General features: G+C 38.3%; 1 protein-coding gene across 3 annotated transcripts in view; it reads left to right on the forward strand.

Moving 5' to 3' along the window:
- ITIH5 (inter-alpha-trypsin inhibitor heavy chain 5) overlaps window positions 1–15,815 on the forward strand; it is a 90,999-nt gene that overhangs the window by 22,776 nt on the left and 52,408 nt on the right. For all 3 annotated transcript variants that reach the window (XM_036761274.1, XM_036761273.1, XM_036761275.1), the window contains exon 6: window positions 15,424–15,593. In XM_036761274.1, the coding sequence (XP_036617169.1) occupies window positions 15,424–15,593 (170 nt within the window). The remainder of the gene's footprint in view (window positions 1–15,423; window positions 15,594–15,815) is intronic.

Genomic DNA, 15,815 nt, shown 5'->3' on the forward strand with positions numbered 1-15,815 from the left:
CCAACGCAAGAAGAATAAAGAAAGCTTTAAAAAAAGTATGCTTTGATCTGCATTCAAACTACATCAATTCTTTCTCTGGAGGTAGATAGCATTTTTCATCATGAGTTCTTTGGAACTGTCTTGGGTCATTGTATTGGTGAGAATAGCTAAGTCATTCATAGTTGGTCATTGTACAATATTGCTGTTACTATATACAATGTTCTCCTGGTTCTACTCACTTCACTTTGCAACAGTTCATGTAAGTCTTTCCAGGTTTTTCAGAGAGCATCTTGCTCATCACTTCTCTAGCACAGTAGTGTTCCACCAGAATCATTTATCACAAGTTGTTTAGCCATTCACTAATTGATGAGAATCCCCTCAATCCAATTCTTTGCCACCGCAAAAAGAGTTGTATAAATATTTTGTATTTATAGGTACTTATTCTTTTAAAAAAATCTCTTTGGGTAATAGACCTAATATTAGTATTGCTTGGTCAAAGAATATGCTTTTATAGCTCTTTGGGCATAGTTTGGCAGATGCTTTTTATGACATTAAAAAAGGCCCCTCTAGGGTTTTTAGCATAAATGGGTATTGTACTTTGTCAAAGCTTTCTTCTGCATCTGTTGAGATGATCATGTGGTTCTATATGTTTTTGTTATTAATGTGATTAATTATGTTGATTGTTTTTCATTCATGATTGAACCATCTTTATATCCCTGGTATAAATCTCACTTAGCCATAATGAATGATTTCTTGATAAGTTGATGTAGTCCAACAGATTTTTGTTTAAAACTTTTGAGTCAAAATTTTTTTGAGTCAATATTTATTAATGATATTGGTCTACAGTTTTTCTTCTATGTTTTATCTCTCCCTGGTTTAAATATTAGGACTGTATTTGTCTCATAAGTTTTTCAACAAGGTACTTTCTTAATTTTTAAGAATAATTTGTATAGTACAGGTACCAATTTTTCTTTAAAAGTTTGATAGAATTCTCCTGTGAATCCATTAAGACCAGGAGCTTTTTTCTTTGGTAGTTCCTTTACAGCTAGATCTATTTTCTTTTCTGAGATTGGGTTATTTATGATCTCGATTTGGTCTGCTGCCAGTTTTACTATTTAAAATTTTTAAGGTATTCCTCTATTTCTTTTGTATTCTCAACTTCCTTACCATAGACATGTGTATAATAGGATCTGATTATTCTTTTTATTTCTTCTGTTTTTGTTGTGTTTTTGCCTTGCTCGTTTGCTCTTTTGTTGATTGGGCTTTCTGTTCTCTTTTAAATCAGATTGACTAAAAGTTTGTCAATTTTATTAGTCTCTTCAGAAAAACAGCTTTTAGTATTATTTATCATTTACATACATAGAAGGTATTTAGCTGTTAACACCCCAGGATTTAATCACAAAATAACAAGCCAGTAACATTTTAGAGAGTGTGAAGCCCTTGACTGAACTAGAGAGAGAGCTCCCAGTTGACTATCAGAAGATGCGCCTTTGGGGGTGACCTTTGAAGAAGTAACCTCAAATGATTAGATTTGTTCTGTTTAGCCCCTGAGCGTACAACTAAGAGCCATAGATGGAAGCTGCAGAGAAGGCAAATTTAGGTTCAATGTAAGGAAAAAACTTCCCAAGAATTAGAGTTATCCTTTATGTTTTTATCATATGTCAAGCACTTTGCATTTAATTAATGTTTGTTGATAGGATGGGTCCCTTTCATTGGAATTCTTTAAGCAAGGGTTGGAGGAATGCTTGTTTGGCATGCTTTGGTAGAGATTCTTGGTATCTGAATCTGTTTTGGTTTGAAATTTCACCATTTGACTATCAATCTTGTTCACTTTGACCCATATTGAGAAAGACATGAGAATGACAACCTGTTAATACTTACCTGCAAATTACACTTTATTGTGAATTAATTCAGCAGGTTCTTTTCTGAAGATTGATAGGGGAGAAGGGGAGAGTTTGGACATACACTAATGGATTCTGGAGGGAAGAAAAGTACTGGTAGAGGGGAAATTTGACCTACTTTATAATTTTGCTTCTTGTTATCTTTACTGCTTATGTACTTTTTCATTATCAGGGTTAGCCTTGACTATAAACTTTAATTTAATGGTCAAGTTTGGGAAGAAGGTGATCTAGAATCTTCTATCATCTGAACTAGCATTTCTAGCTATCCCTGAGTCTTTTTTCCGGGAAATGTCTCTCTTAAAGATGATGATCTTGTGGTGGTGTAAGAGAGAGGATTCTATGCAGTATAATTAAGCATTTCACTGAAGCTATAATAAAGTCACTGACTGAGTATAGATAGGCCCATGAATTTAGACCAGGGGATTTTTGAGAACTGTCAGGCTTACTGTGGTGATGTTTAAATGAGCTATTAGCTGGTTATAACAATTTTGCTCTTTTATCAGGCACCTTTAAGTGTACGTGTATGTATGATATACTTAATAAGGTGTTTTGTTTTGGCAGTTACTGTTTATTCAGGATCTCTCAGAACCTCTGGTACATTCTTCTAGAGTGACTTTTGATCTCTTAGAAACTATTTAAGAATGTAATTTTGTTTACTGGTTGTGTCAAATAAGATAGGTGAATCGATCTCCCAGAATATGGTGAGTTTTATGAGAATGAACTGGGCCAGACTAGATGGCGAGTGCAGCACACTCATGCCTTTATCACCCCTTCTCATTCCTGTTGCTTTCAAAGTTCTGACATTGCTGTTTCTGTGAAATTGTAATGCGATAAGTGTGAAACACAGGATGTTTTGATTTTGTCTGAATTTTGCTGCATGTTTATAAAAACCCTGAGGTTAGAAATCAAACTGTGTTTGGCCTAGTACCAGGACATTTGTTGGAAAGGTATAAATTATGGACCTAAACCAACAGATTCTTCTGATGTTTAGAACAACACTAGCTCCTTCCCTGTTGCCTACGTGCACAGGCTCAAGTGTCCTTCATTCTTTTCACTTGACCCTCCCATCTCCTGAAGCTATTGCCCTATTTCTCTCCTTCTTATCCTATAAAAACCCATGTATACTCCTTTGCTTCCACCCACTTGTCAATTCCTTAAATCCGGCTTCTGACTCAACTGCTCTCTCCAAGGTAACAAGTGATTTCTTTCTTTCTTTCTTTTTTGGAGGCAATCAGGGTGAAGTAACTTGCTCAGGGTCACACAGCTAGCAAGTCTCTAAGGCTGTATTTGAACTCGGATCCTCCTGACTCTAAGGCAGCACTCTATCCACTGAGCCACCTAGTTGCCACGTAAATGATCTCTTAGTTGGTAAATCTAATGGACTTCTTTTGGTCTTCATCCTTGTGTTGCACACAGTTGTCCTTTCCATCCCCCCAAACTACTCTCTTCTCCCTTGAATTTTGTAACACTTCTGTCTCATGGTTTTCTTTCTGTTTGACAGCTGCTTCTCAGTATTCTTTGCTAGATCATCGTCTTTATCTCACATGCCATGCATGGGTCAGCGGGACTCTGTCCTGGATTGTCTTTTCCCTGCATTCCCTCTCAGTGATGTGATCAGCTCTGATGGGTTCAAGAATCTCTACATAGATGGCAGCCAAACCTACGTATCCAGCCCTCATCTCTCTCTTGAGTTTCAGTCTTGCATTGCCAGTTTCCTGTTGGACATCTCCACCTGGATGTCCCATAGGCATCTCAAATTCAACATGTCCAAAATAGATCTCATTATCTTTCCCTCTAAACCTTTTCTTCCTAAGCTTTCTGCCAGGGACATAGCCATTTTTCCAGTTGCCTTAATTTGGAACCTTAAGAATTATCCTCAACTTCTCTCTCTCCGTCACCTACTCCTACTCCTATATTCAATTAGTTGACAAATCTTTTCTATCCTATCCCAGGAAAATGTCTAATGACTATTCAGTTCTCTTCACTCATATGAATATCACCCAGGATTAGGACACCAATTGATTGGACTACTGTAATAACCTCTAAATTGGTTTGTCTGCCTCCAGTTTCTCTGTTCTCCAGCTTTATCTCCATAAATGACAAATTGATATTCTTAAAGCCTAGATCTGGATGCATCATAGATCTGAAAATGTCACTGAGACTCAAGAAGCCTCAGTGATTCCCTAATTTTGTTGTTCAGTCATTTTTAATTGTGTCTGACTCTTCATGATGCCATTTGGGGTTTTCTTGGCAAAGATACTGGAGGGGTTTTCCATTTCCTTCTCCAGCTCATTTTACAGATGAGGAAACTAAGGTAAACAGAGTTAAGTGCCTTGCTCAGGGTCACACAGCTAGTAAGTGTCTGAAACCAGATTTGAACTCAGGAAGATGAGTCTTCCTGACTCCAGGCCCAGCGTCCTATTACCTTTTAGATAAAATACAAACTTTTCTTTGGTATTTAAAATTCTTTGCAGCCAATTTATCTTTCCAGATTTATTCCACATTACTTCCCCTCATGGACTCTATGTTCCAGCCAAACTGGCCTACTTGTGGTTGTGTCAAATCAGATAGGTTAGCTTGTCTTCCAGAATATGATGAGTTTTATAAGAATGAACTGGGCCAGACTAGATGGCAGGTGCAGCAGACTGTCTACAACATTCCCATACACACCATTCCATGTCCTACTTCCACACCTTTGCATAGGCTGTGCCCATTCTTGAAATCTTCTACGTCTTTACCTCTAACTCCTGGAATCCTTATCTAGATTGAATGTTAAGTTGATACATCACCTCCTACATAAAGACTTTCCTATTCCCCTCCCCCTCTCCACCAGTTTTTAATTTTTCCCTCAGAAATTTTTGTGTATTTTTAATATTTATTTAGCTGTATAATGTTTATTTACCCCCAGTAGAATATAATCTCACTGAGGATGGGGACTGTTTTTTTTTTCCATCTCTGAATCCTTACCTCCTAGCAGGGTTCCTGGAAGGTGTCAAATAAATGTTCATTTAAATGAATTAAATTGAATAAGAATAATGGCTTTAATTACATGCACAGAGAAGATACAGGCCACCAAAGCTGTCTAATTTCAGACTATTTTTCCCCTTTATCCCTTCTGCAAATATAGTAGTGGTTGTATGGAAAATGGAAGAGGGAAGTGATGGAGGAGAAATGGGCAGAATCCTATTAGGACTCATCAAAGTCCAAGTTCAAGCAATGTGGTAAGGGTTATATGTTCACAGGACTACTTCTATGATCTCATTCCCAAGTCTTTTTTAATGCATATTTATTTTAATTTTAATTTTTAGTTGCAAATTTTCTCCTTCTCACCTCCAACCTCTTCTTTACCCATTGAGAAGGCAAGAAATGTTAACCATTATACATATGAAATGAGGCAAAATATAGTTACACATTAGCTATGTTTCAAAAAAAAGAAGAAAAAGTGAGGAAATGCTTAGCCATATTTAGATGCATGTAATATAATACCACCTTTTGTAAAATAATGGAGTAGATAAGAATAGAGCACATTATCACAGATTTCAAAGCTTCCCTAAGACATCTCATGTGACTACTCGGCTGTCTCTGTGTTGACTCATATGGTATTCATTGTGGTCCAATGGCATCTCGATGGCGCCTGTAGCTATGGGTGCCTTTCAAAAGTGCTCAGATGGTCTTACCTGGACTAGCCCTAGAAAATAAAAAATTTATCTGAGAGTAGCTAATAAAGGAAGCCAGGTCAACTCTATTAGAGCAAAAACAAACAAAGAAATAAACAAATGGGCCTTGCTGGAATCTAGGAGATGAAAGAAGGTTCGGTGTTTATTAGAGGAAAGGAGAGTAGTGTCAGAAGAAAATGGAAGTCATTGGGTGGAGGAGAATTTAGATGAAGGAAAAACATAAAGCAGAATAGTAAATAAATAACTAGGAGTTTAAACTTCAGAAGTTTCTTCTAGCAAACTTCTTATTTTATTTTTAGGGGTATAATATTGGGTCAAATAGCAGACAGGATATGCAAAAGATAGGAGTCTTAATTCTAGCCCTGTCCCTAAAACTTGTCTGCCTCAGTACAACTCTTCCCTTCTCTCCCTCACCTCCAGCTATGGTGCCTCCTTCCTTCAACGTTACTTTTTAATCTACTTTGTATATATGTGGTATATACCTACATATATATACATACATACACACATATATGTATGTACATATACATATATATACATACATATATATATATATATATACACATAGTCTCCCTCATTAGAATGTGAGCTCCTTGAAGTCAGGGACTGTTCTGTTTTTGTATTTGAATCCCCAATATTTAGTACAGTGTCTGGCACTTAGTAGGTGCTTAATAAATGCTTATTGATTGATTTCTCATCAGAAACCCCACTTACATGGACACTTAAAGGGTAAATTATGTGTTTTTAAGGACAACCTTAATATCTTACTTTCTAAGCAATCCTAGAAACTCACAAAAGAACCTACAATGTCTTGTTTCATTTCTTACTGGTTTGAATATTTGGCATTCAAGATTCATATCTAAGGAGGAAAAATTTGATGTATGGGAAGGATTGATGACCATGGTAAAGAGTCAATGAGTGCAAACAAAAGTGAGGAAGAAAGGACATCTTAATTGAAGTTTTACTTCACTCCTGTCATCTACTCCCCCAACAATACTTGAAAAGCATTTTTTTTTAATCTGACAAAAAAAATGTGAACTTCTGGCCCATGGGATATCCAGGACATTTCTGATGCTGGATTTTCTGTTCTGACATGGGTTGTTCCTATTTTCCACTCGCAATGTTTTGGGTTTTTTTTAAACTATTGCAGAGGAGCCAACATAGAGTTACTCACGAAGCTGGTGGAAACAGTTTCTTCCCATAACCAACTCATTGTTATAGAAACTGAAAATGGAATAGTAAAAAGAGTTGATCTAGCTGAGATGATCATGGCCTTTGCTGTCTTCTTTGAACCTAGCTTAAACCAAAATGGCATCAATGGTGGAAGTGTCCATATCAGTGAGCTCATAGATTCAATGAAGTATTGAAGCATTAAGTCTGCTGTCTTTTTTTCCTACACTTTTTGTAAAATCAAAAAACCAAAAAACCCCTTTTTGCCAAAAAATATTCTTTAAGTTTTGATAACTAATGTTGCAACTAATATACTCAAGCTAGAAATATAATCCTAGACTTCCCAAAACAATAGTAGTTAATTAGATTAGATGTTAATGCTGTTCATTAGGATGATTTTGCTTTTGATGATATTTGTAAGCTACTTTTTCTAAATGTGAAGTTTTTGCTAGGATTATAGGCACATACCTGTAATCCCAGCTGCTTCATAGGTTGAGGGTGTCAGGTCTCTTGAGCTTGGGAGTTCTGAGCTGTGATGGCCTGGGGTATTGGCACTAAGTTCCACTTTAATATGGTGAGCCCCCAAGAGGGGATAGGAGGGGCACCAGGTTATGTAAGGAGGAGCAAAGCTGCCCAGGTCAGAAATGTAGCAGTCAAAGCTCCCTTGCCCTTCAGAATGGGATTAAGCCTCCTGCATTTCTAGCCTAGGAGAGATAGGGAAACCAGGAAGGAAAGAAGGAAGAAAGGAAGGAATGAGGGAATGAAGGAAGAAAAGGAGGAAAGGAGAAAGGAAGGAAAGAAGAAAGGTAGAAAGGAAGAAAGAAGAAAGGAAATAAAGAAGGAAGGAAAGAAGGAAGGGAGCAAGGAAGAAAGGAAAAAAGGAAGGAAGAGGAGGATAGTGATATTCTTCACAGCAACAGGAAAGTTAAGAGGGGGAGAGTTTGGGGGAGAAGGTAATGAGTTTAATTTTGGACACATTGAGTTTAAGATTATTATGGGATACAGTTTTGAAAAAGGGTTTTTAACATTTTTAATTCACAAAGGACTACTTTGTCTGTAGTCAATCATAGTCTGTTAAGATAGAGTCAAGATTCTGTTCAAGTGGCATCTGCTGCTACAAATGTCTTCTGATTGCCCACAGTTGTTAGTGCTATTCCTCTGAAATTACTGGTGTTGAGTAAGCTGCTTACGTGTTGTTTCTCCATAGTAGAACATAAGCTTCTTGGGAGGAAGAACTATTTGTTTCTGTTTTTGTACTCCCTCCCCAAACAGGGAGATACTTGATAAATATTTACTGAATGTTGAATGAAGAGTTCATAGAAGAATATGTCAAGGTTTTTTTTAATTAAAAGTTTAGCTTGTTCAAGGCACATGCTAAGTTTTGGGGACACACACACACCCCATATGTGATCCTGACATCAAGAAGCTCCTATTATAATAGGGGAGACAACATACAAAAAGTTGTACATCTAAGATATACCCATTGTAAGTGGAAGGTAATTTCAGAGGATAAACACTAGCAGTGTGGGGAACTCTTCCAGAAGGTGAGGAATCCAGGGAAACCAGGAGGCAGACTTAAAGAGGGAAAAGTATTCCAGGCACAGTGGATAGCCATTGCATTCACAGAAATGCTAAATAGGCTAGTGTAGCTGGATTGTAGAGCATTCAGAAAGGAGTAAGGTGTAAAAACATGGGAAAGTTAGAGTCTGGGTTATGAAGAGCTTTAAATGCCAAAAAAATGGTTTTATATTTGATCCTGAGGTAACAAGGAGTCACTATAGCTTAAGGAATGGTGTTGGGGTGAGTGATGTGAACAGATCTTAGGAAAATGACAGATGAATGGAGGATGGATTGAAGTGGGAAAAGAGCAGAAGTAGGGAAAGCCTAAAGAAGGCTATTTCAGTATTCCAGGTAAGAGGAGATGAAGAGCTGCACGAGAGTGGGCGCTGTGTAAGTGGAGAGAAGGGAGAGGTGCTGTGAAGGTAGAGATAACAATACTTGGCAGCTGGTTGGATATTGAGGGTGATGGGGTTGATGAGTGAGAGTGAGGAGTAGAGGATGACATTTAGGTTGTGAGTCTGGTAGGATGGTGGTACCTTTGACAGTAGTAGGAAATTCAGAAGAGAAGAGCATTTGGGGTGAAAGAGAATGAGTTCTGTTCTGGACATGTTGAGTTTGAAAGGAGAACCAATAATGGAGAGAAATCCTATGGCTCACCACACTATCAATAGAACTACATTTTTCCTAACCTGGATCTCTGCTAAACAGGTAATGAAAATGCCATTTTTATAGATAGAGTGAATAAAGTTGGGGAATTTAGGATACTTATTTATCACTAATCTGTAGGGGGGAAAACCTCACTAGTTATTAAGTAGCTGAGTTTGTGGGGTAAAGCCATCCTAATAATTTATTGGTAACCCAAGAAGTCCTCCCATTGATTTCCCCATTGAAAGCTTCCCTTGCGTGTCATCATTAGCTACCTTATACCAGATTTCCTGCTGTGATATTTACTTCTTGAATGTGCCTCAAACCCAGATCACTCTGGATACTGCAGTTGGAAATGTATGCACTGTTTGACCTATGTGAAATATTCCTGTCCACTTGCCAGGAAAGAAAGTTGTGTGTGGCTCCCTGATATTGTTCGACTCATAGATTGTTCAGGTGCATATCATTCAGCCCCCTTAATTTCTTGATGCTGAAAGCAGATGGGGGTCACGTAATTTTGCTTGTTCTTCCTTTGGCCCTCATTTTGTCAGGGCCAGCTGTCTATGGAATGACTCAGAAATACCCTTCTGTGGTTGTTTTGCTTAATTGGAGCAGATCACAAAAAAGTTGGTATTTTCTTGCTAGTCCACCACTAGTCAGTAGCAATCTTTTATGTTTTTAAATTTGCTCTTATCCCTTCATTTTTTTCTCTTCTTTAATTTTTTCCAGTCTTTTCTAGTAGTTAACTCAGTTTCTAAGTTCTTTCTAGACCATGTGCTGTATTGGCATGTCCAGTTATGAAGGGATGAATGAAAAAGCATTTATTAAGATCGTGCTAAAAGACAAGCCCTATGCTAAGCACTGAGAATACAAATAGGGAAACTGAGATTGACCCTGCTTTCAAGAGTTCACACTCTAATTGAAGGAAGTTAACACATGAAAGAAAATTTGGCTTCAGGGCAGATGAAAAGACCTGGAAATCTATGCGCAGTTTTGTTTGTTTTCAATGTCCATTGAGGTTTAAGAAATTGTTCTCAGGCTGTCACTTTGTAAGGTACCACTCAGCTTTTTAGGATAATTTAGCTCTAGTTTTGCCCATAAACAGGACCATGTAAAGGAATTTTGGAGACATCTCTTCTAACTATGATTTGCAATACTGCTTTAGGCAACCCTTTATACCTCATCCACCCCATCTCCTACACCCAACCAGATCAATTCCAGGAGCACAAGCATAGTTTGGAAGTGAGAGCCTGGCCCTTTATCATGCAAAGTTGCATCCAGAAAAGTAAATATGTGTCCAAAATAGGTAAAGATCTCTAAGTTACCTTTGCTTGATGTACATTGGACTGGCTGGGTTGGCGGGGTTGCCTTTGTTTATTTATTTTTTCCTGAGGGATTGAACACAAGGTGGGCCATTGAGAGTCATCAATATAGGAAAAGAATCTATCAGTAATAAGACAATTATTCAGGAGTCTTCTCTGATTTCAATTCTGCCCTTCTTTTGCTTGAATTTGACCCTGCATTTCAATATCAACCATCAAAGGAAGCTGTCTAATTATATGGCTAACATAGCCCCCTCCCCCTCCCCCCCACCGAAATCCAGCTGTTGAGAGGCACAGCAATTTCAACCAAGCAGTGGTTATAGGGATGTGCTTAACTGACTTACATTTAGGAAAATGGATCTTTAGGTCCTAGATGAGGCCACAGCTAATAGGAACTATTTAGCTGTTTTTTTTTTCCTTTTCTAATGGGAAATGGATTGGCAAATGTGTTTTGGAAAACAATATTCTAAAGTCACCAGATGTTGACTACTGTTCTCCTACAGTAGACCGGGCAAAGGGGGCCACAGGAAAGAACAGCCAGTAAATCCCTCTTTGCAGTGACCCAAGCTCAAAAAGCTTTCCAGATGGTTCCCTAATGTGTCATTCCCTGGGCCTAAATTGTTTTGTACCATTAGCCATTCCATATGGCCTTTGGTTTCCTTCTTCCCCAAGCTGATGATTCATCATTCAGTACAGGCATGTAGGAAGAAGATGAGTTCCTCTCTGCCAGAAGCAGCGGTACTATCTTGCATAGAGCACTGGGCCTAGAGTCAGGAAGACCTGAGTTCAAATTTGACCTCAGCCACTTATTAACTGGGTGGTCCAGACTTAAACTCAGTTTCCTCAACTGTCAAATGGGGATCATAACAGCACCTTCTTCACAAGGTTGTTGTGCAGATAAAATGATATAATATTGTGGCTGACTTCTGCCCAGCAACGACAGCCTTGCCCAAATCTAAATCTGCCCAGTAACAGAGGGCTCTATCTATTGACAAAAAAAACCTTGTTATTTTCTGTGTACGTGACTAACCCCTATGGTTTGTGCCCATATCCTTGAATGTTGCAAGTTAAGTTCCCTGCTTTGTGACCACATCCCTGAACCATTCTGTAAAATACCCAAGACATCTTCATCTCCTTTCCTGCCTCCCCTTACATACCTGTTTCCCCCTTCCTGACATCCTTCCCTGTGATTAACTGCTCATGTATGAGTATACCCCCATCCCTAGATGAGTGCCCACCACTTTTGTGACAATAAGGCTCTCTTATCTAGGAGAATGTCCGCCTCCTGAATTCTTTCCAGACAACCCGACTCTGAGCATCATCTACCTCTTCGATATTTGTAAAGTGCTTAGCACAGCGTCTGCACGTAGTAGATACTATATAAATGTTAGTTATAATAATTATTAATGTGTTGTCTAGATTTTAAACTCCTTGAGGGCAAGGACCATGTATGATTTTTCTTTGTTTCTCTCCCAACCACCTTGTATTGTATATTACACATACAGCAAAAACTTAACAAATACTTTTTGATAAATGGATGGATGATAATGAATTTTACCTTTTTCTGTGACTAGCAGAGTATGACTACCATAAATACCAAAAACCTCCTATGTTGCTTCTCAGTTCTAATGTAGTGCATTATGTTCAAGAAGCACCATATAGTAGTTAGCAAGGAGCGGCTTTAATTTACAGTGGGAGAGGGAGGCGCTGGAGGGCTAAAGTACACTAGTTTGCTCTGGGGTTCCTGGGAAATCACTTAAACCATTTGTTTCATTATTACAGAAATACAGGATCTCTTAGTTGGAGGGGACCTCGGCAAAAATCCCCCTTGACCAAAAATCCCCCTCTACAGTATCCTCAATAAATGGCCAGTAAATTTCACTCCAACTTTTGGATAACTCTAAATATTAAAAATGTTTCTCTTCTATCAAGCTGAAACTCACCTCTCTGAAATTTCAACCCATTGCTCTAAATTCTGAGGCCAAGCAGCACAAGCTAATCCCCCTTCTACCAGATAACTCTTCAGACACTTGAAACATCTCTGATAGCTCCTCTCATACCCCAAGTCTTCTTTTCTCTATGCTAAATGCTCCCAGTTCCTTTGACCAATTTTCATGTGGTATATTCTCCATATGCTCCCTAGATTGGCAATGTCCTTTCTAAAATCTGGTGTTTAGAACTGAACAAAATGAGCCACTTGTGGTCTGACCATGTCAGAGGGCAATAGGACTACATCGTCTGCCTCTGTTTGGGTACAATGCCTCTCAGTTGGAGTCCAAGCTCCAGTTAGCTTTTTCCTTTTTGTTTATTGTACAAGTGAGGTTCCTGAATGCTCTTAGACTAAAAGGCAACCAATGCCTTCTATTGTTTTCTAAGGGTAAACAGAGACTTCTTTTTTTCCCTCAGACTTATTAATCTGGCACCTCCTATGAGCAGAAGTAGCCATTAGATATGAATTAAAAATATATTGGATACACATACATACACTCAAACGTGTGTCACTTATATTATCACATATAAACACATATGTACAATACACATGTGGCCACGTCTCACATAGGAGATATACACACTGCTTATATATGTGCACATATTTATACATGTGTGCACACATGCAAAGATGCATGTGTATGTGCGTATATCCATACATGTGTACATATATACACATATAAGATATGGCCAGTGAAGGACTTTGTTTTGTTTGACTGTGCAATTTGTAACAAGGGTTTTGTTTTTGTTTTTCAATGGGGGTGAGGGGGTGGGGGTCAAGGTGGGAGGAAAACTATTCAAATATTCTAAGCAAGGTGTGATGAAGATGACCTGTGGTCACGGGAGTATAGGATCATGGAATCATAGATGCTGAGCTGGAAGGGCCCTTGGAGGCATCTAGTTGAACCCCTTCATTTTATAGTTGAAGAAATTCAAGTGCACAGAGGCAAAATGACTTGGTTAGGGTCCCTCACATGGGTAGCAGGTAGCAGGGTTGGAACTCAAACCAAGGTCCTTTGGTGCCAGGTGAATGGAGAGATGGGGACAGATATGGGAGAGACATTGTGGAGGCTTGGCAACTGATTGGCTATAGTTGGGTGGGGGATGATTGGAATGGTGATGGTATCCTTGGTAGAAATAGAAATTGGCTGGTTTAGGGGGAAAGAGAAATCAATTTCAATTTGGACATCTGTTTGTGATGCCTACAGGATATCCAGGTGGATATATTAAGGTAATATCCATCCATGCTTTTTTAAAATGTGGGTTGAATTATGAAGCACATTGGCCTCTTCCCTCATTCTTCTCTGTTTCCTCCACTAATTAGAAGAGGTATTGGAAAATGTGCTATTTTTATGCCACTTCTAAGAGGATCAGCTGCCTGTTTCATAGTGTTCCAAGTCCTTCCTAATTAATACTAATTTAAATTCATTCATGCTTTAAAAGTCACAGAGCTCTTTCCTCACAACCTTGTGAGGCAGATAGCACAAAATGCAGTTTCCTGAATTGTGAGAAATACAAAAGACCTTAGAGATGAGCCATTCCAATCTCCTCTTCTTACAAATGAGGAAACGGAGGCCTCAGGAAGGTCAAACATCTTTTCCAAGGCCACACGGCCAGTGAGTCAGTGGCAGAGGTGAGGAATGAATCCAGTTGTGACCTCACGGAAAGAGACCTGGCTCTGGAGTCAGAGGACCTGTGTTCAAGTGTTGCCTCTGATGTTTAGCTGTGTGACCCTGGGTAAATCACTTCACTTTAATTGGCATTCAGTTTTCTCATCTATTAGATAAGAGAGCTGGGTTAAATGGCCTCTGAGATCCCTTCTCGTTCTAAATCTATGGTCCTATGATTCTGACTTCCAGTCCTGTCTTTCTATCATATCATAATGCCAGATGAGAAAACTCACAGAGAGGTCAAGTGATTCCAGAGGACTCATGATGAAACATGCTATCCACCTCCTGAGAGGCAATAGATTCAGGGTATAGAATGAGACATACATACATACATACATATATATATATATATATATGTATATAAACACACACACACACACACACACACACACACACACACATATATATATATATATACATATATATATTTTTAACACAGCCAATGAAGGAATTTGTTTTGCTTGACATTACATATTTGTGATAAGGAATTTAGTTTTTCTTTCCTTCCTCCCTCCCCCTCCAAAGGAGGTAGAGTGAGGAGAGAAAATAAATATTTATATTTAATAAGCATCAGAGTCAAGATTTGAACCCAGCTCTTCTGATTCTAGTATTCTTTCTGCTATACTCCATGGCCTTTCTGCCCTTGATAGATCTGAAAAAAAAAGAAAAATCAAGTTTGTCCCCTTGGCTCTAGTGAGGGCTACATATAAACTGTCCTTGAAGAACAAATGTCTCTTCTGTAAAAGGAAATGAGATTTCCAGTAACCCTTAGGAGAAGGAAGTTTATTCTTAAATACAAATTAAATTTCCTTAGTATCCATTTAAAACCATATTCTATTGTATTCTGCTAATTAGAGTTGGAAAATAATTAGGTAGCCTCTCCCACATAATCATCTTTGATAGATTTGAAGCGGGTGACCAGATACTTAGACATATTAAAGCAAAACCAAAGAAGAAAAAACTTTGACTTGGTTTTAAAATGTAGACAAAGGTCTCTATACGTGGTGGTAGTAGGGATTTTTATTTCTTCCACAGCCTTTGAAGGTACATGGTTTGTAGGAGTTAGGCATCATACTAATTATGGTCCACTAAAAGGCAGCTTAAAGGGCCAGGCTTAGGAATTTTGATTTTTTTTTTGTCCTTGTGCATGTGAGATGATTACTAGTCACGTGAAATTTCAGTGCATTTTTTTGTTAGTAATTTTAATTTCTACTTAGAATTCTCGATCAAGTGAAATTACTGTGAAAGTTTAAAAAATGTGTCATAAAGGGGCAAATTATAGTTCATAATGATAACGTGATATACTTGATGGTTTTATGCCGCATTCCATTATATAAAAATAGGACTTACCATTAGTACTGAATTCTGGGTGCTACTCTGAGATCACAGTCATAGAAGGGACCTAAAGGTGCCAAGTCTAACTTTCTTTTTCTAAGCAGAACTGCACCTATTCCATCCCAGAAAATAGTAGTCTCCCCACTTCATAATTATGCTTCCTTTTTGTTTCCAGATGATGTTGGCCCACCTCCTTCCACAGAAGTCAATCAAAATGAAACTTTTGCCAAGATCGTTTTTAATCCTAGTATCATACAACAAGCCAAGATTGCCCAGAATGGCATTTTAGGAGATTTCATCATTAGATATGATGTAAACAGGGAGCAGAGAGTTGGGGACATTCAGGTAATGATTTTATGATTTCAGTTTTAATGTTTCTGTCCGCTAGTTTCAGTTAGACTCATCTATCTAAATGCCATCTTAACTGTTAGCTCACGTTCTGATTGTCGAGTAATGTTTAAGTCTCCCAGAAATCCATTTGCTTTTTCAAGACATGTCTGTGGCCGCGGCTCCTTCTCTGTGGGTCAGAGGTCCACATTGCCTGTTTCTATAAGCAGTATAGTAGCA

The sequence above is a fragment of the Trichosurus vulpecula genome, chromosome 5, assembly GCF_011100635.1.
Source record: "Trichosurus vulpecula isolate mTriVul1 chromosome 5, mTriVul1.pri, whole genome shotgun sequence".
NCBI classification, from domain to species: domain Eukaryota; kingdom Metazoa; phylum Chordata; class Mammalia; order Diprotodontia; family Phalangeridae; genus Trichosurus; species Trichosurus vulpecula.